General features: G+C 44.8%; 1 protein-coding gene across 1 annotated transcript in view; it reads right to left on the reverse strand.

Annotated features, from left to right (window-relative positions):
- Positions 1-26,372, reverse strand: part of ADAM12 (ADAM metallopeptidase domain 12) — a 353,237-nt gene that overhangs the window by 240,860 nt on the left and 86,005 nt on the right. The window contains exon 3 of the mRNA XM_086681149.1: positions 19,623-19,696. Within this exon, the coding sequence (XP_086537275.1) occupies positions 19,623-19,696 (74 nt within the window). The remainder of the gene's footprint in view (positions 1-19,622; positions 19,697-26,372) is intronic.

The raw sequence follows: 26,372 nt of genomic DNA on the forward strand, positions 1-26,372 counted from the left end.
GGGCTCCGTGCCGACAGCTCGGAGCCTGGAGCCTGCTTCCAATCCTGTGTCTCCCTCTCTCTGTGCCTCCCTCACTCGCTCTGTCTCTCTCTCTCTCTCAGAAATAAACATTAAAAAAATTATTTTGGGGCGCCTGGGTGGCGCAGTCGGTTAAGCGTCCGACTTCAGCCAGGTCACGATCTCGCGGTGCGTGAGTTCGAGCCCCGCGTCAGGCTCTGGGCTGATGGCTCAGAGCCTGGAGCCTGTTTCTGATTCTGTGTCTCCCTCTCTCTCTGCCCCTCCCCCGTTCATGCTCTGTCTCTCTCTGTCCCAAAAATAAATAAACGTTGAAAAAAAAATTTAAAAAAATAAAAAAATTATTTTAAAAAAAAGGGCCCTGTGAATTGAGGTGGCCTCTTCGCCGCTGAGAGAAAGCAAGAACCACACCGACATCGGCAGCGGTAACGCTTTCGGACCCAAATAAACCCGGAACCCAGAAGACCTTCATTACGCACACGAGAATCCATGATTTGAAACCAAGTTGCTCAGGTGCACAGAAGTGGTAACGTACTTCTGTGCTGCATAAAAAGAAATTTTTTTATTGACTCTTCAAATAAAACTCTATGCACAATAATAAAAGAAAAATGGGGAAATATGACCTGTCATGGCAATTGCGAAAGAATTTACATCTCATATAAAATACTAGAACTGATTCAATGAAATAACTTTCATCCATCGCCTGTGGAGATGGGCAGGGAAATAGCACTGTCCTCATTTTACAGAGCTGAGAACAAAGATAAAAATATGTGAATGCGTAGGTTAGAATAAAAAGGAATCAGTCATTCCAAGGATTCAGGCAAGACTCAGCTGAGCAAATGATGCCGGAAATTGATGAGCAGGCGATTTTTTTTAGCCAAAAGTCATGGATTTCTGGTCAAAGGGAAGTGTCCTTATGAGTGCCGTGCCTGGGATAGCTAGGAAGTGAGGTATCTGTCATATTTGCTAAAGATAAAGGCAATCCCAAAGAGAATGGCTTCTCAATTTTCACAATGAGAAGATACCAGAAGGATCTTTGGCCATATAGCCATACACAACTTATATAAATATACACACACATGGTGGACGTAGTCAACTGTTTACTTATGATACTTGTTAGTTCGGTTACATATTTAAGATGTATTACAGGGATGCCTCAGTGGCTCAGTCAGCTAAGCATCCGATTTTTGGTTGCAGCTCAGGTCATGATCTCACGGTTTCATGAGTTCGAACCCCGCATCGGGCTCTGGGCTGACAGTGTGGAGCCTGCACAGGATTCTGTTTCTCTCTCCGCCCTTCCCCCACTTACACTGTTTCTGTCTCAAAATAAACCTAAAAATTTTTTTAAAAAGATGTATTATCAAATTCATTTTTTAATGTATTTCTTTTCATTTTTTTTACGTTTACTTATTTTTGAGGGAGAGAGAGAGAGACAGTGAGAGCGGGGTGGGGGGTGGGCAGAGAGGGGGAGACACAGAATCCAAAGCAGGCTCCAGGCTCTGAGCCATCAGCACAGAGCCCAACGCAGGGCTCGAACTCACAGACCGTGAGATCATGACCTGAGCCGAAGTCGACGCTCAACCGACTGAGCCACCCCGGCACCCCATAGGGAGTCATTTTTAAAGCACACATTTCAATCTGTCGGCATCCCACTTACAGCCTCTCGTGGCTCTGCATGGCGTGTGGGACAGAGCAGGGACCCGTCCGAGGCTTGGTGGGTGTGCTCTCTGTCCGTCCTCAGCTGGTGCCAGGTCAGCCTCCAAGCCTCCTCCTGGCCCTGTAAGCCACCTGGTGCCCCCCGAACCCTTCCCTCCTCTGCACCTGGCTCCTCTCACAGGTGGCTGTGATTCGGGCCTGTCGGCCTCTCCTGGCGGACACCCACTCCCTCCTTCCCCTTGTTCGCGCTCTCTTAGGCGCACCCAACGCTCATCACCGCCTAATTCACTGTTGGTAACCTCCCCTCTTTGACATCTCACGACCCCACTAGGCTGCAAGCTTTCCGGGGCCAGGACTGCATCTCCTCTGTCCCCCACTGGCCCCCAGTGTTTGTACAATGCTCGCTACGTGGTAGGAGGTCAGAGATACCGAATCAATACCAGCAGCACGAGCTGATGTTTAAGGGACACTCCTTGCGCCTCAGGCTCTACACTGACTCCTTTCACGGATTATTCATTTAATTCCTAAAACAACAGGATAATCTTGAGGATCCCCATTTTACAGACATCAAGCCAAGGCTTTGAGAGGTTAATTCCTCAATTCACGCTGCACAGCCTGGGCTTCATCAGGATGATCACATCCCAGCCCGAGGCTTCCAATTTATCTAGTAAAATAAATAACCTTCTTGGATATCTGAGCATATGTGACACAGAAGAAAAATACTTTTTACCAAAGCTCGCAGAGGATCTAAGCGGACAAACCAAGCTCTGCAGAGTCGAACAGTAAGTTGTTAAAATGAGCTGAGGTCCATTAGTGGCTGCAAAATCCCTGTTTTCGAGAGTTTTGTAAAGTTTGTTTACTGAGAGAGGTAGCCCGTGCTTTCCTTCACCACAATAGCACTAAGTCGCATATATATATGTGTGTGTGTGTATACATATATATATGTATACACACATATATATATGTATACACACATTTTTTTTTTTTTTTTTTGGTGCTGTTCACTTAGAAGTTCTCAGGCACATGATCTGCTCGGAAATAGCTAAATATTGTGCTGTGAGAAAACGCTATTCTAATACTTGACTTTTACAAGCGACTGTGACATCCTGATTTCTTCTCTTGTCCACTGCAATGGCCCTGAGTGCTCGCTGGGTACCTTCTACACAGAGGTAAGAGGTTGGCGCCTCTTCCCCGGCTCCTGCGGAAATAAAGTTGCCCTCTGAGAAGTGAGCCGGTACAAGTAACCCAGCTGGCTGACGTCTACTTGTAGAAAAGGTTTGGAAACCCTCATAGTATGGCTTGATGGGCCAAACACCTAACTTAAATATTTTTTAAAAAATAAAAGTGAGGGTGGGGCACCCGGGTGGCTCAGTCAGCGAAGCATCCAACTTCGGCTCAGGTCGTGATCTCGTGGTTGGTGGGTTTGGGCCCTACGTCAGGCTTTGCGCTGACAGCTCGGAGCCTGGAGCCTGCTTCGGATTCTGTGTCTCCCCCTCTCTCTGTCCCCCCACCCCTTGCTTGTGCTCTGTATCTCTTTCTCTCGCTCCCTCTCTCAAAAACAAATAAGCATTAAAAACATCAAAAAATAATAATAAAAAAATAAAAGCGAAGGATATAGAGCTGGCCCATTAGCAATGGCAGCAAGCGGGGACATGCCACAGGGAAAGGTCCCCTTAAGAACACAGGTATAAAGGAAATAGACATTCACTCTGCAGGTTAAACTAGTAAAATCTATGGCAAATGTAGACAGTTTGGTGTCTGCTGCATTCCCCCCTAAACAACGAGCTGTCTCCTGGGTCTGAACTGGAAGGTGAGGGTGGAGAACTCAGAAGCTTGGCTAAAATCAAAGGCCAGCAGAAGTCTGGTGGGCATGACCACTGTGGCCCGAGGAGGAGCCTGTGAATAGAAAGGGCTTCTCTAGGGGCGCCTGGGTGCCTCAGTCAGTTAAGCATCCAACCCTGGCTCAGGTCATGATCTCACTGTTCGTGAGTTCGAGCCCCACACCGGGCTCTGTGCAAACAGCTCGGAACCTGGAGCCTGCTTCGGATTCTGTGTCTCCCTCTCCCTCTGCCCCTCCCCTGTTTGCACTCTATCTCTGTCTCTCTCGAAAATAAATAAACATTTAAAAGAAAAAAAAAAGGGCTTCTCTACCCGGAAGGCAGAAATGGGATGTCCAGTGAAACAAACAAGGAGTAAGGGGGTTTATCCAACATGGCCGAGAAGAGCACTGGATGTGGAGGCCACCAAGGTTCTGGTCCCTAGAACAGATGTATTTCTTTTCATTATTTTTTTAAAATAATTATTTCATTTTATAAAAATAATTTTTTTTTTATATTTAAGCATCGAGACCAATTAGATAATTCCTGTGAGAGCCAAGCTTTCGTATTTAGCTGTATTTTAGTGAACCAGGAAACCCTGAGTGAGTAGCTCCTTCCGTGGGGCTCTGAGCTCTGCTCCCTGGAGAACTAAGCATTCTGTTCTGTTGGGAGATTTAAATAGGTAAGGTTAATGTATCTGAGGGAGATATGTGTGCTCAGGGGAAGCCGATGGCCACCCCAAGAGAACAAGCATGGAATACCACACTGGGATGAAGACACGGCAGGAAGCATCACGGTGGGGCGGGAATGGTTTGTTGGCCTTCTTCCGCCCTGAATTGAGTAAAACTAATACACTGAGCATTGTCGCGGGCCCAGCACTGGGAAAAATCCAATCTACTCAACTTAAGAAGGTATTATCCCCATTTTGTAGACGAGGAAACTGGGGTGTGGAAAAAGTCAGCGTTTGACTAGCATCTCACAAAGCATAAGTACTGTGGAACCTCAAATCTGATCTTCTCACCTCATGGCTCCTGGACCAGTCAGTGACTGTCCCCCCTAGGCCTCTCTGAACAGGTCACCCTTGCCCTTCCTTCTAGTCTGATTGTGGACATGGCTGTCCACAGCTGTTGAGAATAAAGTTCTGGATGCGATGTCCACCACAGGTGAGTTTGGCCATTGTGATTCAGGCCTCTTGGGTTCCGTCAAGAATAATTTCTGGATATGCAATTACTGGATGACCTCCCTGAGGTCAAGGCCCTGACTTTGAGGCCAGCTGCCACCCTAGGTGACCAGGTGACACCTGGGTCCCACCGTCTACAACAGCACCAGCAGTTCGGAGGTATGCATGTTGTCTCCACACCCCTCTCCAGATCTGTCCTGGGAATGCAGGCCAGATTCCTGGGAGCCAGCGCTCCAAGCTGACTACTCAACCGTCTGCACTCACAGGCAAACCTGGATGCAAATTTGCATTTGAAAAGTTGATCTCTGTTCCTGCCTGGGATTCTCATAAATCAAAAGTGGTCAGTATTTACAGCAGAGTCCAAAGGAAGAACTGCTGGGAGAGCCCCAAACACTTAAAAATTCTATATGGGAACCAAGAAAACTTCATCTGAAGACAGGAGATTGGAAGAACTAACGGGCCCGCTTTTCATCTGCTTCTCATTTAGAAAAATTGGACTACTGGGGAAAGGGGTAAAAATAAAAATTGGAAGCAAAAAAAAAAAAAAAATCTTGAAAGGCAAGGAGATCACCCATTCTGAAACACGTAGAGTTTGATACAACCCTACCCTTTCCCGAAGGCCAGTTAATTGTTGGGGTAACTTATCAGGCCGTGTGGGGATGTGACGCAACACGGGAAGCTGACAGGGGGTTAGTGATGACGGCCACACTGCCCGTGGGAAGTGGTGCCATTCAAAAGCAGAGGCCGTCAGTCTTAAGACAGATTGAGTTCGCTGTTGCAGCACGACAGGGACAATATTTGCCTCTGTCATGGCACCACGGCAGCAACAGACCACCCATAGGCTGCCCTGGGAAATATAAAATTACATGACACGTAATGGGAATTTAGTTATATGTTTATGCAGATATAGACACACATGCATATACACATGTATACACAAACGTACTGGTGAGTATAAACCAATTGGATTATACTTAGAAAAAGGTAAAACAAACAACAAACAAACAAAGAACCTCAATTCCTTGGAGAAGAAGGCAGGGCAGAGATGGAAAGAGGAAGAAAAGTGTATCACTTACCTAATTTTTCCCATTACGTTAATTGGAGATCTTAATTTACCAATACCCCTTAGGGACTATTTGTCTTAAATCAATTCAGACGAGCCGATCCCTTGCTGGTCTATAAAATGGAGGTGGGGGTGAGCACTGTCAAGAATAGGAAACCCGTACGACCTATCTTTGCATCTCGCTCCCCGCCACAGTGTCTGAAACACAGTTGGTTGAATGGATGAACAAATGAACAGACGTGAGCAAGACAGCAGAATGTCTGATGTGGAAATCAAGTCCCTTGATGTCAGGGCGCCCGGGTGGCTCAGTCGGTGGAACGTCCGACTCTTGATTTTGGCTCAGGTCATGATCTCATGGTCGGTGAGTTCAAGCCCCGTATCTGGCTCCGCGCTGACAGTGCGGAACCTGCTTCCGATTCTCCCTCTCCCTCTCTGTGCCCCTCCCTTGCTCATGTGCACACCCTCTCTCTTTCTCAAAATAAATAAGTAAAGTTTTTAAAGGCTTTAATATCAAAATGTGAAAAACAAAAATGGCAAGACACATCGCGGATCAAAAGTTCTTTTGTCCAATAAAAAGGACTGGTATTTTTTAATACTCCTCATGGAAACGCTTGAAGGAATTGACATTCAACTGTGACCTTCTAAGGAGCCCTAATTTCTGTGTTTAAATCAAGACCTACAGATTATTTTCAGGGCGTCAATCAAGCTTGCACTGCTATGGAATATTTTTTGATGAGTCACTGAACTAATAGTCTGAACTAATAGGTTTTTCTAAACATAGTATATTGGTTACTAGTTCAACCTAACGAAGTCAACTATTGTGTACTATGATGACTGATATTTACAAAATATTATAACTACATAACACATTAGGAGACATATTTCCATATGTTCATGTCCGTATAGAAATTGAATTACAAATACATTCTGGGAAATCCCACTGTTTATACAATATTTGTTTTGGCTTTCACTATTTCCACTGCTAGGAATACCATGCCAATGATTATTTTAAAATACGATATTGATTCACTGAAATATTTATCCAGCTCCAGTCATTGGCAACAAAAGGTACTCACTTTCCAATGTCATTCCAATGACACTGTCCTCTGCTAATCAATCAGAATTTCTATCCAAGGAGGTCAGAGGGAAGAAGAAAACAAACAATGAGGTTCAAAAGGACTAGTACAATCGCTCTTTGTGGACAAAAGGAAATGGTGTTAGGTTCTGCCACAAAAAAAAACGGTGTTTTATTTTTGTGACCTATAGTGCATATACGAAAGGTTGTGAAAAAGGAACACTCACGCCCCCATCCTTTGGTTTAAGAAACAGAACACAACTGCATCCTAGAGGTGCCTCGGTGCCTTTCTTCTGTCACCACGTTTGTTTTAAAAACTATTTTCAAAGACATGAAGGGGTTAAGGTGATGATCATGCATCATCGTGTGACAAAGGTTCTCCCACTTCTAACAAACACGGTCTATACCTCAGGCCCAGGGTTGATGCTTCCTGCCGTGTCTTCATCCCAGTGTGGTATTCCATGCTTGTTCTATTGGTTTGGCCATCGGCTTCCCCTGAGCACACTTATCTCCCTCAGATACATTAACCTTACCTATTTAAATCTCCCAACAGAACAGAATGCTTAGTTCTCCAGGGAGCAGAGCTCAGAGCCCCACGGAAGGAGCTACTCACTCAGGGTTTCCTGGTTCACTAAAATACAGCTAAATGCGAAAGCTTGGCTCTCACAGGAATTATCTAATTGGTCTTGATGCTTAAATATAACATGCCGTACATGATTCCTCATCTAGTATCATGAGTGCAATTTCTCCCAGTATGGCCAGTTCAAGAATCCCTCTGGGACAAGTAAGAATGCATTCTAATTTAGGAAATTACGGAGGCCATGGATCTTAGAGGGGAAATGTGCCCCTTGGAAACTACCCAACCCAGTTCCCAAGCTGATAAGCCATTATTATTATTATTATTATTATTATTATTTTTAATTTTGGGAAATATAAGATTTTAAATTTTTAAATTGAAGTACAGTTGACATATATAAATTCATTTCAAGTGTAGAGCACAGCAATTCAACAATTATATACATTATGAAATGTTCACCATATGTTACAATACTATCAACTCTATTCCCTATGCTGTACTTTACATTCCCGTGAATTACTTAGTTTACAGCTAGAAGTCTGTACACTACACAACTGGAAGTGTGTATCCCCTTCGCTCGTTTCAGATTACAGATAAGAGAAATCAGGACTAGCGCGGTTAATTCATTTGCTGAAAGTCACGAAGCTTAGAGATCCAGAAATTTCATGTTTCCTTCTTGATTCAATGCTTCGCCCCTATACCATACTACACCTCTTTGCTCTTGGCGGGGGGTGTGCAGGGAGAAAAGGAGGACAACGATAGACATATATCCTACTTCCCTAAATGCTCATCCTCGTGACTTCTATCGACATGGATTAGAATTGCTGCTCTGGAAACAGAGTGAAACGCAGAAGCATTAGTTGGTTGGTGGTGGGGATAGCCTATACATCTAGAGGAAATCAATTGATTAATTTGTCAGTTTGTTTTTTTTTTAGCAAACTTGAATCTTTTCTGGGATACAACAGAGCATAAACTGATTAATTAGCTAATTAATAATATATGGCCATCTACATCAGTGATTGCATTTAAATTTTACATGCAAAGGTTACTTTGGAGAAAGCATCAGTTCTGAATAAGTAACTTGGCAAGCAAAAAGAGGTTTGTGGAATGTCTATGCAGGTAATTTATGGTCCACTGTAAAAATACGGACTTCTGATTGAAGAAGTAATCATAGAGCATAAGAAGTAATGTAATCAAGCCATCAGCATGACCCTATTTGGTATGGTAATAAATTCGATCCAAACTTTCAGTGTATTTCATTTTTTACTATGAAATTTATTGTCAGTTTGGTTTCCATACAACACCCAGTGCTCATCCCAACAGGTGCCCTCCTCAATGCCCATTATCCACTCTCCCCTGAAAATTTAAGTGTATTTCAAATGTATTTCTTTTTTTTTTTTTCCAACGTTTTTATTTATTTTTGGGACAGAGAGAGACAGAGCATGAACGGGGGAGGGGCAGAGAGAGAGGGAGACACAGAATCGGAAACAGGCTCCAGGCTCTGAGCCATCAGCCCAGAGCCTGACGCGGGGCTCGAACTCACGGACCGCGAGATCGTGACCTGGCTGAAGTCGGACGCTTAACCGACTGCGCCACCCAGGCGCCCCTCAAATATATTTCTTAAAGTATAGGGATAATGCTATTAGTAAGTTTCTAAAATCATTTTTTTCATATATACATAAGATGTTTAATACCTATTTTTTCATTTAACCAACTTCCTAATATTCTATATATTTGGTCAATATGAATGTACAATACCACCAGGACTTTACTAAAAATGTTACTAATTCATTGCCTTGTGAAAACCATGCATGAAGACCATATCCCACAACTCCTGAAGGAATTTCTGTGGTATTGAGATTTGTCACCTGGGCACTGCTTGGTCACTAACATAGCACAGAGGGAATCTCCATTGGAGAATGTCAGATTTTTAAAGAAAACCAAGAAACTGACCAACAAAACCCTCAGGCCAGTGGAGACCGAAGGGGTAGCCTTAGAAATGCCATGAAATTAATATGATGCGTAAATAAATTGTCTCCCAGAATAAGTCTCTTGCTGCGAGGGTTGCTCTTATATCATCTTCTACCTGCCCACATGTTTTTCATAAGGAAGAAAATCTCGAAAGAAAGAAAGAAAGAAAGAAAGAAAGAAAGAAAGAAAGAAAGAGAAAGAGAAAGAAAGAAAGAGAGAGAAAGAAAGAAAGAAAGAAAGAAAGAAAGAAAGAAAGAAAGAAAGAAAGAAAGAAAGAAATTCTGTTCTCCACTTATGTTTAGCCCACTTCAACCCACAACGAAATCCACCAGTACACTGATGGGAAAGAAGTGCCTGTTTCATAACATTTTTAGACAAAAGCCCTTCTTCTATTTCTGTCAGCTGTACTTGCACAAGTGTGGCTGGCGTGTCTTTTTGGGCTGTGGGTCTTTGAAGAATTTACTGCCGCTTCCTTTTTGTCTGACTCAGTCTGCTTGCCGGTGACACAGTTGCCTTAATTTGCCATTGTCGTTGGCATGGAAACAGCCCTTGAGGGACAGGTGAGGTCTGGACTCCAGTTCAGAGCCCTCGTTTTCTTTTTTTTTTTTTTAATTTTTTTTTTCAACGTTTATTTATTTTTGTGACAGAGAGAGACAGAGCATGAACGGGGGAGGGGCAGAGAGAGAGGGAGACACAGAATCGGAAACAGGCTCCAGGCTCTGAGCCATCAGCCCAGAGCCCGACGCGGGGCTCGAACTCACGGACCGCGAGATCGTGACCTGGCTGAAGTCGGACGCCAACCGACTGCGCCACCCAGGCGCCCCCAGAGCCCTCGTTTTCATGCCAGCAAGGCTCAGACCAGTTCCTGCTCTCCTGTTCTGACCCCCAAGTATCTACTGCCATGGAGGATGTAGGGACACGTTCGCTTTAAAAGAAAAGAACAGGGGTGCCTGGGTGGCACAGTCGGTTAAGTGTCCGACTTCAGCCAGGTCACGATCTCTCAGTCCGTGAGTTCGAGCCCCGCGTCGGGCTCTGGGCTGATGGCTCAGAGCCTGGAGCCTGCTTCCGATTCTGTGTCTCCCTCTCTCTCTGCCCCTCCCCCGTTCATGCTCTGTCTCTCTCTGTCTCAAAAATAAATAAATGTTAAAAAAAAATTTTTTTTATAAAAGAAAAGAACATTAAGGTCTCTACAGAGGGGTTTCAGAGTCAGGCTTACAGCCTGTATCCCATCAGCTGCTTTAGAGACAGGCTCTGGTATACCTCTGCACCCCCAGGGATCCTGTCATGAATGCAGGTGACCATGGAGTGAAGCCCCAAGTGTGAGGTGCTATACTTGAGGAATACAGTTGCCACCAAGAGACAAAGGCCAAGCCTTTCCCTCAACTTCAGGGTAACCAACAGTTGATAAGGGAAAGTTCTTCTCTATAGAAGAATTCCAGGTAACAAATGAAGAAGAAATGATAGAACTAGAACATCACCTAAAGAAAGAACTGATCTAAGAAGTTGTTGGTGAGGGCCACTGACCCTGGAGGGTAAAGGCTCAAATTGAGCTTTATGACAGAAGCCTCAGGATGAGCCCTGAACCCAATGTTCAGTCCAACATCACAAAATTCCCGATGTGATGCCAGAGAAGGACACAGAACCACCCATGATGTAGTCCTACCAAACCAAACCCAGAACCTGAGTGTGCTCAAGGCTATAGATGTAACGCCTGGTTAACACAAAACCCAGGGGCCAGAGGAACAGGCTAGATGACACCATGGGGATGAAGTCAGCAAGCTAGCATATGAAAAATCCTACTGGGCAAGCAACCTGGTTTCACTCGCAAGGACTGCAAGACTTCAAAGGTAAAAATTAAAAAGAAGGACCAGGAAAAAAGACTGACCATTAAAAAAGTTGCACAAATGCAATGTGGGGGGTGTGTTTATACACTGATTCAAGCAATCCAACTGCCAAAAAAGGTTCCAAGCTTTCTGGAGAGTTAGTCTTTTTGTCTTACCCGATCAATGAAGAGTCATTATGTCACGTAAACAGAAGCACTGTGGCCTTCCTATTGAGGATGTGCCAACTAGAAAAGGCAAGGGACCAGTCATAAATACACCAGCCTGCACAGCATCCACGTGTCACCACACTGGCCACACTGCAGGGGAGGGGCGGTCAGATGACAACCACGACAGCAACCCTGGATCACCCCCTAGGCACCAGAGACCACCTGGACATAGCCAAGGCAACTATCCATTTGGGATGTGGTGTTCTGGAAAGGAGTCCTGAAGATGTGCAAGATTCTCGTCAGAAAATCATAAACCTGAGGCACAAGAAGCAAAGGACTGGAAGCGATGTAATTAGACTTGGAAATCCACGTCCATCTCAAATGACCTTGTCAAACCCTTCAAACTTTAAAGAAGTCCATTCAAGGATGCCATACTCTCAAACTGGAATTATAGAGGGGCACCTCTTTGGAAAGGTTGAACTTAACCAGCTCAGGCACGTTAAAGGTTAAGTCAGGCTGGGGAGCCAAAAATTCTAAAAACGGTGGGCTGACCTTTTCCAATGTCTGTATAACTTCAAAGACTGAGATGAGGAAGGAAGTTCAAGGGGATGCAGTTCTTACCCAGCAAACAAAATTTAGCCCAATTAGAAAGAACTCTTAAATGTTAAGAGACTTTAACTTAATTCAGAAGGGGTTGGGTCTAGTTAGAAGACCCCTGAAGTCCATCAACTGCAGGAGTCTACAGTCATGGGCAGAGGATTTTCCACTGTCCTTTCTCCACCTCATCCAAGGGCAGAGGCGACCCATAGGGTACAGCCCGAAGCTGCAAAGCAGGGGATGGAACATGCTGTACCGCAGGAATCAGGTAGCCTGGAGAGGGGTGGTCACTCCCTGTAGGAAAGACCATTCTCATGGGCAATGCATCAGCTAAGACAGGGACCCCAAACTAGGAGGATCTAGTGGGCTGGCATTTCCCTGCCCACCCCAGCACCTCCAGCACAACTTTCAGCCATAACGGAAATGTTCACACAGCTCTAAGTGGCAATGAGCATGTGAACTGTGGCTGGTGTTACCAACTAACTGAAGTTTGAGTTTTATTTAAATCAACGTCAATAGCTTCCTGTGGCCGGTTATGAAGAGAACTCCTTGTGGAATGTATCCCAAATACAATCCCCAGGCCCTATAACCGGCAATTCTCATTCAATAGAGAGACACGGGGCCCGGCATCTGCCTTGGGAACAAGCTCCCCAGGTGATCCTCGTGCTGGTGGTCCCACGAAAATGCCCCAGACAGAGTTGGAGGAGGGTAAGGTTGTCTGTAGGCACTCCTGGCAGAGGGAGCACCCGCTAGATGGAGACAGACTATAGGAAGGATGTGGAATAGGTCCCGGAGCAGGCCTCGAGGCTACAGGCTCTCCCCACTGTGCTCCCACCCAGATATCACAGGAAACACTGACAGTGCCTTGGGTTGTGACAGCCACCCAGACACTCTCAGGATCATGGCCAAGGCCTCACGATGTCCCATCCACCGCACGCTGGTGCACTTCAGCTCACAGCCCCCAGACATTGCTATACTTAGGCCAGCCACAAACATCCACAGATCCCAAAGAAATGTCATGCCCCATTCCACATGATAACCTTCCACAGGTCACCTCCCGAGGGGATTCTGTTAGGCGCAAAAGTCCACGCTTCTGCAAGACTTTAAGGACCGTGCCCACCACGATCCACGTCTTGGTGTCCCCGGCCATTGCCCAAAGGGCGAGTTTTGGGTTCTTTCCGAGGTTCTCTATTCTGATCACAGATCATCAATGTTCTAGCATTTCCTGTAGAAGAGTCGCCCTTTCCATTCCCCAGGGCAGCCAACTGCTCATCACTTTCTGCCCATTCTCGCCGCTGAACGTCTCTCATCTACCCCTTTCTGCGGGTTCTCTGTTGCTTGGAGCCATTACCTGCTCCTTCCTGTGCACCGGCGATAAACAGCCTCCCGTCCAACCCCACTCTTCAGCTTCCCCAACCTCATCTTCACGTGTAGCCAGAATGCTGTTTTAAAACCTGAATTTTATAACGTCATTGCCCTACTTACAGGCCTTGATTCCACGAGGCACCACTGTCCCTATGAGAAAACACTGAGGTCCTTATCACGGAGCACGAGGTCCCGCACGGGCTGACGTCCACTTCTCTCAGCGTCTCCCTCTTGCCCAGCAGCACACCGACTCTTAGTTTCTGAAACGCTTCAAAGCTCCTTCGCCCCTGCCCCACGACGTTTATGCCAGCCCCTCCTTCTCTGGGAACCCTCTACCCTCTGCCCTCCTTTGCCTGGCTTGGTCCGATTCATGTGTAGTTCAAAATGTGCTTCCTCACATGCCTTCCTTCCCTAGGCCATGCCGGGCCCCACACTGTCTTCCTCGCTCTCAGCCCCACTCGCTGTCTTCCATTACTGTTTTGTGATGGCCTGTGTAGCATTGGGCTCCTTGACTGGCCTCCAAGAGGACAAGGCCTTGACCTTGTTCACTCTATCTCCAGTGCCAACCCCAAGTGTCTGGTACTAAATAAACATTTGTGAACAACCGACTAAGTGAACAAAGAAATGATTTCATTGACTTATTATTAACTCATTATCAATCATTTGAGTTAATAAAGATTTGTAGATGGTGGAAGGGAAGCAGCTGAGAGACAAAACCAGGCAAGTAGACAGAAGACTTTCTGAGATATGGTTTTGTCCCTGGTACTTGAGTCAGTAATTAGACACCCGCCCCCCCAAACCGGCAAATTAAAGCTGGGGGTTCTAGTAGGCAGGTTGGGCTTCCTCTGCAAGAGTAGAAATTTTTTAAAAAAACAGCACTCGGTGCACCAAAACTTAAAAATTTTTAATTCCTAAAGATGTCAAGATTGTGAAATTAAGAGCCAAAAGCTTAGCACGCTAATCCTTTCCAGCTCTTGTCAGAATCAGGCTATTTGGCTATCATCAACTCTCACAGGCAAGATTAGGCATGATCTGATCTCCACTAATTTAAGAAGTTTGAAGTAGATCATAGTTTCGGTGAACCCAAAATATACTTAGGCGAAGTAACAAATATCGCTGGGTGCACAGGAATGGGTCACTGAGTCATCCAAACCTGATCTCGAAAACCAACACGAGCTCGAATCTTTTAGCGCTGAGCGTGCACAGACTCGTCTTCCTTCTCGCAGATGAGAAAACAGAGAAGGCAAGCTTGTGGCTGGAAGCAGAGCTGGGTTTCAAAGCCTGGTTTCTTGACTCCAAGCCCTGTGTCTCCTTGAATAATTAGTTTCTTACACCACCCAAGACAGACCCTTAACCTCCTGGTGACTCACTTCTGGCTTGGTCCAGACTGTCTGCATTCCGTCCTTCCCTCACACGGTAAGTGCTTAACAGGTGCCCACTACCAGCCAGACCCTGGGGACGCAGGTGGAGGAGGCAGCTGAGACCCTGGCCTTAAGGACATCGTGGAGCGGCACGGGGGGGTGTTCTGGAGGGTTCAGTGATCCGACAGGGTCACCGCGCAGCAGGACAACAGCCACTCTGGTTTAGGGCCACGGCACCCCTGCACACACACGGGTGGCAATCACCTTAGAGCAGCCACACGGCCTCAGGGGCTCATGTTGAGTTTGTGGGTCTCATTCATGAGAACTACGAGTAAATTTCCTTCTGAACTTACGTTTGTTTTCCGCTAACCCAAGCATAGGACTTTACATTTATCCTCATTAAATCTCACCTTGTTGGTTTTGGCCCATTGAGCCACACTGCTGAAATCTCTATAATCCGGATTCTGTGATGCAGAGCAGTTAGCCCTCCAGCCTGGCGTTGTTAAGAAGTGTGGTCAGCGCACCTCTGATGTCTTCATAGAGATGGCTCAGGAAATTGCGGGCCAGGACGAGGCCTCGGACACAGCCCCGGGGCCACTGACCGCATCTCAGTCCGGCTGTCCAACATGGTTTGGGTCAACATGAACCATGGATTCGTATCCTCTGGGTGACTATTCAGCCCACCCCTAACCTATCCGACGCTATCTCTGCACCGGCCACGTTTCTCCCTCCTGCACCAGGATGCTCCAAGAGATGCTATCAAATAAACACCTGCCCAAATATTTACTCCCATGTCTGACAAATTTAAAATGCCCTTTCTTCTACCGTTTGAGTGAATATTAATTAGATTGGCCCCTTAAGAGAGGTCTGGAATTATTCCAGACGGAATAAAAGCCAATGCCGGAGTTCCCCTAGCGCGAAGACCGGCAGATATAAATTCAGCGGGCCGTGGGCCTTCCCGCAGCACCTGCCTCCAGTCGGTGATGGGCCAAGGCCTAAAACACAGAAAGCTCGGTGGATCTGAGAGACGGGGGGAGTGTGATCTCCCGCCATCACTTCTAATTATCCTAAACTGGAAAAACGGATGTCTAAGCTGGCCAGCCTGTCCAATAAAGCATTTTGATCAAAGATGCAGTTGCACAGAGCACCTGTTTGAGGGATGGCCTGAGAGCCCACGGGGACCCAGGAGAGTTACGATAAGTCATAAAGCGGTCCCCGCAGCTCTGTAGGCAGACAGCATCACTGTGAAAAATGCTTCTCCAGGGAAGCTTTGAGTTTCTTTAAACATTCAATTATGGCTATACAAACACAGATTTTAAGTGAACAGCATCCAATCTTTGCACAAATTAGGGATGCTAGGAGGCAAATAAAAGAGATTCCCTGAAACAACTATTGAATACAAATTCTGCCCTGCTTCATGTAGAACTGGTGTATGTGCTGAGTTTTTGAGGAGGGTTAATTAGGTGACCCTCTTTTAGTATTAGCTTTGGGTTATATGGCTCTTATGAGTTGAGACACTGAGGCTACCTTTATTTTAGTTATGATTTCCAAGTCGGTTTTTAATTAAAATAGATTTCTGAATACTTAAAGACCCAGGATTCGATGAACAGAGCTTTGTAGCCATTTGAGAGTTGCTGGAGGCCTTTCTAAAACACAGCATTTCCTTTTTATGACTAATAAATACTCCAATATTCTTCTTTTCAACCTCTAAGCTTTTACAAATGTTTTTCCTTCAATATAAAAAGTTTTCCTAATTTTAACAGTAATATTTTCTTGTTGTAAAACATGAATAAAGTAAATTTCTTCCATAATGTTACTGCTCAGAGCTACCTGTGCGTGTGTATAATTTTTAAATCAAAACTGAATAATACCATGTAAAATATTACCTAACATGCTGTTCACATTGATTACATCGTGAATGCTTTTTACAATAAGAAAGATCCCCATCGTCACCTTTAATTGCTGCACAGTTCTCTATTTCATGGGTGGGTCCTAATTTATTGCATCAATCTTCTCCTATCAATTTAGGTAAAATATTCTGCAGTGAACATCCCTGCACGCAAGGCTGATTCCCAGCCTGCAGGCATGATACAGGGTACTGACAGGTTACCTTCTGGTTAGCCAGGCTCTCTACTGTGCTGGTTAAATATTCGCATTTATCTTGTGTGAACATTTACCTTTGAGTTCTTATAGCTTCATGTGGATAAACTCTCTAATTGGATCTATTGGACCAAAGGCTATGTGAATGAAAAATTCTACTTTATCCTGGACAATGGATTATATTTTGTGTCTAACAGCATCAAGGGCTAGAAAGATGCAAGCATTTCGCTCTGCCTAAAAAATGGCAGATTTTTGGTATTATCTCAAAAATGAAGTCGACATGGAACAGACATGTAATTTTTCTCAAAAAAAAAAATAAATATTACTCGGAAGTATTTCAGGGAAATGCAACTTTCAAATAGTAACACTGGCATGCTCTAATTATAAAAATGTTATTTTTAGGAGAACAGAATCTCTACGATTGTAGTATTAATAAGTGGTATAATTAAAATAAAGCTGTAGAATGTCGTGGAAACATACCCAACACTCTCCATGTACTTTCTAAAATGTCAGTTGACAGGGAGGGTGGAAGAGAGATATCAATCAAGAAGCGATCGTTTTGTTTTCAACTTTTCTAATCTTGAGATTATTTTGTGAAGGGCCCAGAATTGGAAGTGAACAAATGAAGGCTCCCTTCAAAATGATCTTTTATACAAACTAGCCACTGTGCCACAGTCACTGCGTATCATACTATCCGCCTTAATAGCCAGTGAATCATTTTGGAAAAGAACCACGAATGAGGCTAGTGAGCCACTTACAGACTCAGAGAACCAGATGGGCACTAAGGACTGCATTTCTATATGGAAACGCCCATTATAAAGCTAAAGGAAGAAGTACACAGACCACGATATCCACCAAGAAGACAAAAAACAAAAAAACAAAAAAAACCCTAAAGCCTTATTTATAAGGAAAAAAAATGTATTTGAACAACCCTTGAAATATTAATCAGGATTGTGTTTGGTAGTAGAAGTATTTTATTTTTGGCTCTTTGTTCTTTTTTTTCTCCTGCAATTTTCAATTTTCTACCGTGGACATGTATCCCTTTTAGAGTAAAAACAAATAAATTAAGGTTTTTATTAAGTGGATTTCCGTTCTCCTATCTGGAGTCCTACCACCATCTGAAGGTCTGGGATGGGCACCACTCACACTGTTCCCCGCATCTCCCAAAATTCTGACAAAAGGAGAAGCCACCAAAAGCCAGCAGCAATCCTAAAACCCCACTGAGGACACGATCACCACCAGAAGCCTTACTCTCTTTTGCTCTTTCAGGGAATGCCTAGTTTCGTCCATTGAGATAGTTGGAAACCACCTACGAAGAGCAATTTACAAAACTTAAAATGTCTCATGTTATTCTTACGTGGAAAAAAAAAAAAAAAAAGACAGGTAACATATTTACTTCGCTAAGAGAAACACAGCAAAGGCAGCACAGTTTTCTGCCCGGCAACCTGCTCATCCAAGATGCGTGCCCGAACCTCTGCTTTAAGGTCACCAAGTCACGAGGAAGGCTAAAAGCACATTATCTACTGCTAACCAAAGCTTTACCTTTTTTAAGTCTATCTCTTTCAATGTTTAATTATTTTTGAGAGAGAGAGAGAGAGCGCGTGAATGGAAGAGGGGCAGAGAGAGAGGGAGACAGAGGATCTGTAGCAGGCTCTGCACTGACTGCAAAGAGCTCGATGTGGGGCTCGAACTCACCAACTGTGAGATCATGACCTGAGTGAAGACGCTCAACCAACTGAGCCACCCAGACGCCCCTTTACAAAAGCTTTCACCCCATTTAACGGTGAGGGGTAAACACACAGGAAACATGAAGAGGCAGGTCGCAGGTCCCCACGAACAGCCCATGCTATCCTATTTGCTTGGGACCCTCAAATCAAAGCACGGAGACAGTAAGCGATCTGACCTGCTCACGTGGAGACACAGAGTCAGATTTTTGCGACACGTGTCTCTGGCAGAACTCGTTCCAGGGAGGCTCTCTTATCTACTCTGTCACTGCAGAAAAAGTCAGCACTTCACTGATACGTGACGAATAGGACCCAGTAATTCTAGAAGACAGAAACTCCTTTTTGAATCATGCGGCACTTGGTAACTTGATTTACAGCTTTAGCTACAGATTGCTTATTAGGAACACACAGATCTTTCCTGATACTAGTCAAATAGCATAGTAAGGGGTCCTTTGGGTCTGAGGAACCCATGGGGAGAGCCAGGGTATAAAGGATGACAGGAACAGGGCTTGTGTTACTTTACGCCTTGAAGTAGACACAGTTTTCTACTGGGAAGCCATACAAAATATGTAATAATATTCATCTGCTCCAGGAAAAGAAATAGAATACCATTTTTGGAAATTCATATAATTTTGCAAAAAAAAAAGGTCAAATTTTTAAACAGAAAGATAAAATAAATACTTTGTACCACTGGAGACAAGCTCTGAAAGATAAATAAACCCTTGGTATTTCTCAGGGGGAAAAAAAAAGAGATTCTATTCATTTGAAGCAATTTCTCCTTATATAAGCCAGGGATTGCCAAAAGCCAACTAATTATGGAATGCTGTTATTTGAACAGAAGATGCTTAAATTCTACCCTTGACAAATCAGGCTCTGAAAAAAAAAAGGAACATCAGAACTCGGAGAAAAACCTGCTGATTCACAGACTTCTTTCTTAGAGTGATACAATTCTTTTGTTTTTCCATTGGAATCATGTCTTCAAGTTAATTCCAGCCTCAGATCCAAACTGGATTATGAACCCATGCATTTCATTCTGTTTCTCTAAACGCCAAGGCGGGTGACACAGCACGTTGAGCCCACGGCTCCTCACTTTCTCCTGCGGCGCGGCAAACAAGAATTAACGTGACTTACTCGTTTCTTTCCAGGTTTACGATCAGCTCTTTGCTTTCCAGTTGTATTCGAATATTCAACACGTCCGGATGATTCTGAAAGATAAATAAGAGAAGTCAGCCGAGACACGTTTCACATTCACTTGTCAACGTTTGACTCTGCTCTGAAGGCATATGCCACGGAGGCAGAGAAAAAACACATTTTCTTCTTGGGACCGGTCTGAGACCCCCAAGTGGAGGAGACCAGGTCAACCAGGACCAGAGTCTGGAGGACGCAGCGCCTTCCGGGACAGCGTGAACATGGCCTGCACCCCTTTCCTTTGGCCACATACCCTTGAGACCCTTCTTCACTCTCCCCACCTCCCACGATTAAACTCCTTCCTCAGTTTCCCTGTCTCCATAAAGGGCATCTTCATTTCCCCAACTGCTCGTGTCAGAAAGGTGAAGATCCGTCTGAAACCTTCTTCTCTCTCTCTAGTTCCTCCTACTCCATGAAGATCTCCTTCGGGGCTGCCCTCCAAACTGCAACTCCTGTAACACCTTATACACCTCTCCACCCCTCTCCAGGTCAATGTGCAGTCACTCTCACCGGGATTCCTGCAAAGCCGTCCTAACCTGGGTCCGTCCACCTCTGCCTTCTTCCCATTCATTCTCCAATGGCAACACGAGTGTGCTTTGAAAAACACCTCCTCATCAACCCACCCCCTTTTGCAATGAGCCCGCACTGGCGCTGGGACTTCAGGGTCTGTATGGCTCTCCTCAACCACCTGGCTGTCACCGCACTGGCCTTGCCAGCTCCTCAGACACACCGAGCTCCTCTGCAGGGCTCATCTTCGTGCATGCTGTTCCCGCCGCTTGGAACGCTTCCCCTCAGCTATTCTACTCAGTTCCGGCTTAAACGCCGGCAAGTTGAGGAAATCTTACCTCACTCCTCAATCTCATTGCAAGCCCATCTTCCCCGGTAGGCTTTCTTCTAGCCTCCTGCCCTTTCCCTCCCCGTAAGGAAGAACTTCCTTCCTCCTTGCGATAACTCAGTATGTTGACTTCCTCTTACTTATTATGTCCACAAAAGCACCAGAGAAATAAAAGAAGCCCAATTAATAGTTGGTGAAGGAAGGAATCAATGAATAGGGCACACATCTCTGCCAACCTCTTCTTCTTACGAGGCAGACACTCTCCTTCTCTAGGCTCCAGGAAACCCAGTTCACGTGTGCCCATCTATCAGTGGGGGGCAGGCACCTATGTTCTCTGTTGTGTCCCAGAAATCCCAATGAGTTTCTTGCCTTGCCCTGAGAACGCACCTGTATGACAGTGTCCCTTAACCCATGCCCTGCCAACCCAGGGCGGTCACGTGTGCCACACTCCTACTTTTGAGCCCAACCATTCAAAGTCCTTACCCAAATCAAAATTTATTTGCTAACTCAAAGGTATTCTATGAAGCCCCTCTGTGCTCCCTTTCCTGCTGTGCACCCTTAGAGATTCTGGTACAGTCACTTCCAACTCCCCTTTATCTAGGCCAGCATGTCTCAAATGGGGGGTTTACATAGCCATGGGGCATTTCTCACTGGGAGAATTTAAAATTCTTTAATTTAATTTTATAGAGACAGAGTGAATGGGGAGAGGGGCTGGGGGAGTGAGGGAGAGAGAGAGAGAGAGAGAGAGAATGAATGAATGAATGAATCTTAAGCAGGTTCCATGTTCAGCATGGAGCCCTATATAGGTCCCAATCCCATGGCCCTGAGATCATGACTTGAGCCAAAATCAAGAGTCAGACACCCAACCAACTGAGCCAACCAGGCGCGCCATCAATGTTGTTTTAAAAAAATTTTTAACATTTATTTATGTATTATGTCACAGAGAGAGACCGAGCTCACATGGGGGAGGGGCAGAGAGAGAAGGAGACACAGAATCCGAAGCAGGCTCCAGGCTCTGAGCTGTCAGCACAGAGCCCGACGCGGGGCTCAAACCCACAAACCGTGAGACCTGAGCATGAGTTGGACGCTTAACCGACTGAGCCACCCAGGCACGCTGTCTAATATTCCAGTTTTAAAAGGCCCTATCATAACTCCAGATTTCAAAAGGCTGCTCTTACAACACAGCATTTCATCTACACTGTGGATTAACTAACCACATGTTACTATGTTACAGGAGAAAATGGATTCTAAGTTCCAGCATCCAACATGAGTCAAAATGAAACAAAACACTCGAGTTTTGGGAAAAGGTTAAAACATGCATTCACTAGTGCCATGTGACTAGGATAGCATCATAAAGGGTGAAACAATACGTAACTTTATTTTCAGGGCTGCCCTTGGCACATGTGGGTAGTTTCCTACTTCGAATATGGTCACCATTAGCCACATACGTATTTAAATGTAAATTAACTGAAATAAAATTTAAAAATCAGTTTATCAGTCTCACTGGACTCATTTACATTTTTAAAAAAATTTTAATGTTTATTTTTGAGCGAGCGAGCGAGAGAGAGAGAGAGAGAGAGAGAGACAGAATGTGAGCAGGGGAGGGGCGCAGAGAGAGAGGGAGACACAGAACCCGAAGCGGGCTCCAGGCTCCGAGCTGTCAGCATAGAGCAGGACGCGGGGCTCGAACTCGTGAACCACGAGATCATGACCTGAGCCGAAGCCGGACGCTTGATGGACTGAACCACCCAGGCGCCCCTTCACTGGACACATTTTAGACTTAGCAGCAAGATGTGGCTAGTCACTGCCACCACTGGACAGCAGAGCAAGAGAACGTTCCTACCTTGACAAAAAGTCCACGGACATTTCCGTCTTCATTGAGCATCTCTGAGTCAGTAATAAAGACCTAAAATTTGCATCATTCAATTGCTGCCCAAGCAATAGATGATTGTAAATATTGGTGCCTCAGGGGATATAATTAGGTGCAACCCCAAGTGTTTTTGTTTGTTTCAGTGCACATTAAGAAAGCTCTTCTCGATTTTAATTGATGAGTGATACCATTTTTTTTTTAAATTTTTTTTTTTCAACGTTTATTTATTTTTGGGACAGAGAGAGACAGAGCATGAACGGGGGAGGGGCAGAGAGAGAGGGAGACACAGAATCGGAAACAGGCTCCAGGCTCTGAGCCATCAGCCCAGAGCCCGACGCGGGGCTCGAACTCACGGACCGTGAGATTGTGACCTGGCTGAAGTCGGACACTTAACCGACTGCGCCACCCAGGCGCCCCTATGAGTGATACCATTTTTGAAGAAGTTACTTAAGCTTGAGAGTTAAAGTGGTAAATTTCCATGTAAATGAAATGCTTATATATATTTTCTGGGTTTAAACAGACCTTGTTTTGTACAGATTCATTCCAGCTAATGATGAAACAAACATCTAGCGATGTAAAAATTACATGTCTTAACTGATGTGTTTTGACACTATCTGCTGTTCATAAGAATCGTATGGATTTCTGAGTGTTTGCTGGACTTTTAATTTTTTTTTAATTTATTTTTGAGAGAGAGAGAGAGAGAGAGAGAGAGAGCATGAGACTAGGGGAGGGGCAGAGAGAGAGGGAGACACAGACTCGGAAGCAGGCTCCAGGCTCCGAGCTGTCGAGCCTGATGCGGAGCTTGAACCTACAAACCTATGAGGTCAGACCTGAGCCGAAGTCAGATGCTTAACTGACTGAGCCACCCAGGCACCCGTTTGCTGAACTTTTAAAGTTAGTATTCCTATTCCAATCTTATGCAACATTAAACACACGTCACTTCTTTAGATTTTTTTTTTTTATTTTTTTTTTCAACGTTTTTATTTATTTTTGGGACAGAGAGAGACAGAGCATGAATGGGGGAGGGGCAGAGAGAGAGGGAGACACAGAATCGGAAACAGGCTCCAGGCTCTGAGCCATCAGCCCAGAGCCTGACGCGGGGCTCGAACTCATGGACTGCGAGATCGTGACCTGGCTGAAGTCGGACGCTCAACCGACTGCGCCACCCAGGCGCCCCCACTTCTTTAGATTTTAATACAGTGTGTAAAAGTGCTTGTAAGTCCTGGATTTGCTCTTGAATCTGTCACGGGGATTTTTGCCTAAATGCTCCTATATTTTCTGACACTGAGATTTAATTACAAATATGCATAGAATGTGCTCTCCAGGGCTTGCAATGTGTACTTATCTCAGAAAATGGAATTATTAGTTATGTTTACAATAAAATATTGGAACAAAAATACGTCTCAATATTTTGTCAACGTGTCCCCAGCATATGTATGTATGTCTATTGGCATGTATCTAATATATGTGTATGTGTCAATAACTTAGTTACTTTAATTATAAATTGTCTTTGCCTAAGACATTGACACATGCATCATATTTTAAAGGTCAAATCTGACAATTATATTTGTGAATAAAAGTAATATGTTTGCAGTCCCACTTTTTTACTTCTCCCAAATTTAACTAGCTTCAACATTAACATTTATACTAATTCCACATGAAGGCTCTACAGGAGCTGTGATAACATTCCTATGTCAACATCTTTCAGATGAATACATTTTTCCCTAGGGAGGCAAAAAAAAAAAAAAAAAAAAGATCTTTATGTGTACATTTTAGTTGAGATGATGATACAGGAGAAATCAATGGGGAAAAAGAACAGAGAGCTATTTTCATGCAAAACCACTAAATGCATTAGATTGCTTAGCTTAAAAGCATGTATTCATTCCATTTTCTTTTGATTTTTATGCACTGGAGATAATGAACTTAGTGCTGGTTAAATACAGCATCCCTTTTCTGAAAAATGATATATTGATTACCCTAATGGAACTGTGTCTTTTATTGAATGCTTCGAGAACTACATTTGCTGAATAAATCAGTTCGATGCTAATCAGTAGGGGCCAGAAATGTTTTGATGGTCCCCGTAATTCTACTTTTCTAATTGGGAAGAGCATATCCAAATGGGTATATAAAATGCACCACTACAATGTTAAAAGAATAAAATAGTTATTCGGGTGCCTACCCCGCAGCTGCAAAGTCAAAATACTGCCAATATCTTAGAAGCCCCCTGTATCAGTTTGTGAAAGTGGCCGTAACAAAGTACCACAGACCATGTGGCTTAACCGACAGAAATTTATTTTCGCACAGTCCTGGAAGCTTGAGGTCCAAGGTCAAGGTCAAGGTGTCTGCGGGTTTGGTTTCTTCTGAGGCCCTTCTTCTTGTAAATTCCTCACGGAAATTGGGCGGCTCCCCCACACGCTGTGCTCGGGTAGTTCTGCAAAGTAAGGCGCCAGCCAGAACAACACCGCCCTGGTTTTACGTATCCACGGGCATTTCTCACCAGGAGAATTTAAAATGTTCTCACGGTCCGTGAGTTCGAGCCCCGCGTCGGGCTCTGTGCTGACTGCTCGGAGCCTGGAGCCTGTTTCAGATTCTGTGTCTCCCTCTCTCTGACCCCTCCCCCCTTCACGCTCTCTCTCTGTCTCAAAAATAAACGTAAAAAAATTTTTTTTAAATAAATAAAATGTTTTTATTTTATTTTTTATTTTATAGAGAGTGGGCGGGGGACGGTTGGGGAGAGGGAGGGAGAGGGAGAGGGAGAGGGAGAGGGAGAGGGAGAGGGAGAGGGAGAGGGAGAGGGAGAGGGAGAGGGAGAGGGAGAGAAGTCATCTCTGGAACCCTCACTGTTGCCCTATTCTCTCTCTGAGGTCAACCACAGTGCACCTGCCCAGCACACTGTACTTAACTGTTAATATGAACAGATGCCTAAAAGTGACTTGCTGATTAGCTACAGTTTCTTCCTCGTTGGCATTATCCACGCTGTGCTGCCTTTCTTTTACCTGCGTGATTGGGAGCTCACCCAAACTTGAATTTAAATTACTTCACCCGTGGTGGATACAAAATATCTCAGCAATAAATGTAGCTTTCCATGGATGCAGGGAAGCCACTGACTGCTTTTTCTCTGATGGACGGGGTGACACACAGCATCATCTCCTTGGTGTGTCTATGTCCTTAAAAAATAGCCAATTTTTAGTGATTAAAAAAAAAAATAAGATGGCAGGGAGACACCGGAAGGAAGAGAATCGCATGAAAGAAAGTATCCAACGTAGGGTCAATAGCCAAGTCCTCTCCCATCCTGGCTTCTAGGTTACCCTTTCAAAGAGGATGGTCAGTTCTTTTTTGTTTAATTGTTTTTGTTTTTGTTTTTTTTACATTTATTCATTTTTGAGAGACAGCGCGAGCGGGGAAGGGGCAGAGACAGATTGGGAGACACGGAATCCGAAGCAGGCTCCAGGCTCTGAGCTGTCAGCACAGAGCCCGACGCGGGGCTCAAATCCACACACCGTGAGATCATGACCTGCGCCAAAGTCGGACGCTTCACCCACTGAGCCGCCCAGGTGCCCCGAGGATGGTCGGTTCTGACCCAAACTCACTTATCTCAACCGTTGTTACTGGAGGCACAGAGGAATCTAATTTTTCAAGCAGGATGACAGTATTAAAATACTGCATTTGAGGGACTGTGAAATAACTCGATCCCTCTCCAGCACTACACAAATGCTTCAGACGACAGCCCTGGCATTCATGGGGCACGAGGGAGTCATTTATTGCTATGAATATTTAGAGGCAATCTTGATTACCACTTTAATATTAGTGGGCTGGTTCCACAGCTGGGAAGATACGCACACCGTGGCCTGCGAGAGGACGGAATCGAATTAACCGCAGAATCACAGAGGAAGGGGTGAAGGCATTACAGTGCCATAATGGGGCGGGGGGGGGATGCGTGACTTGGGGCCGTTTACTTATTACATAAATGATGATAATGTTTACTCAT

The sequence above is a fragment of the Puma concolor genome, chromosome D2 (genome assembly GCF_028749965.1).
Source record: "Puma concolor isolate L17-30 chromosome D2, mPumCon1.1.hap2, whole genome shotgun sequence".
Taxonomy (NCBI): Eukaryota; Metazoa; Chordata; class Mammalia; order Carnivora; family Felidae; genus Puma; species Puma concolor.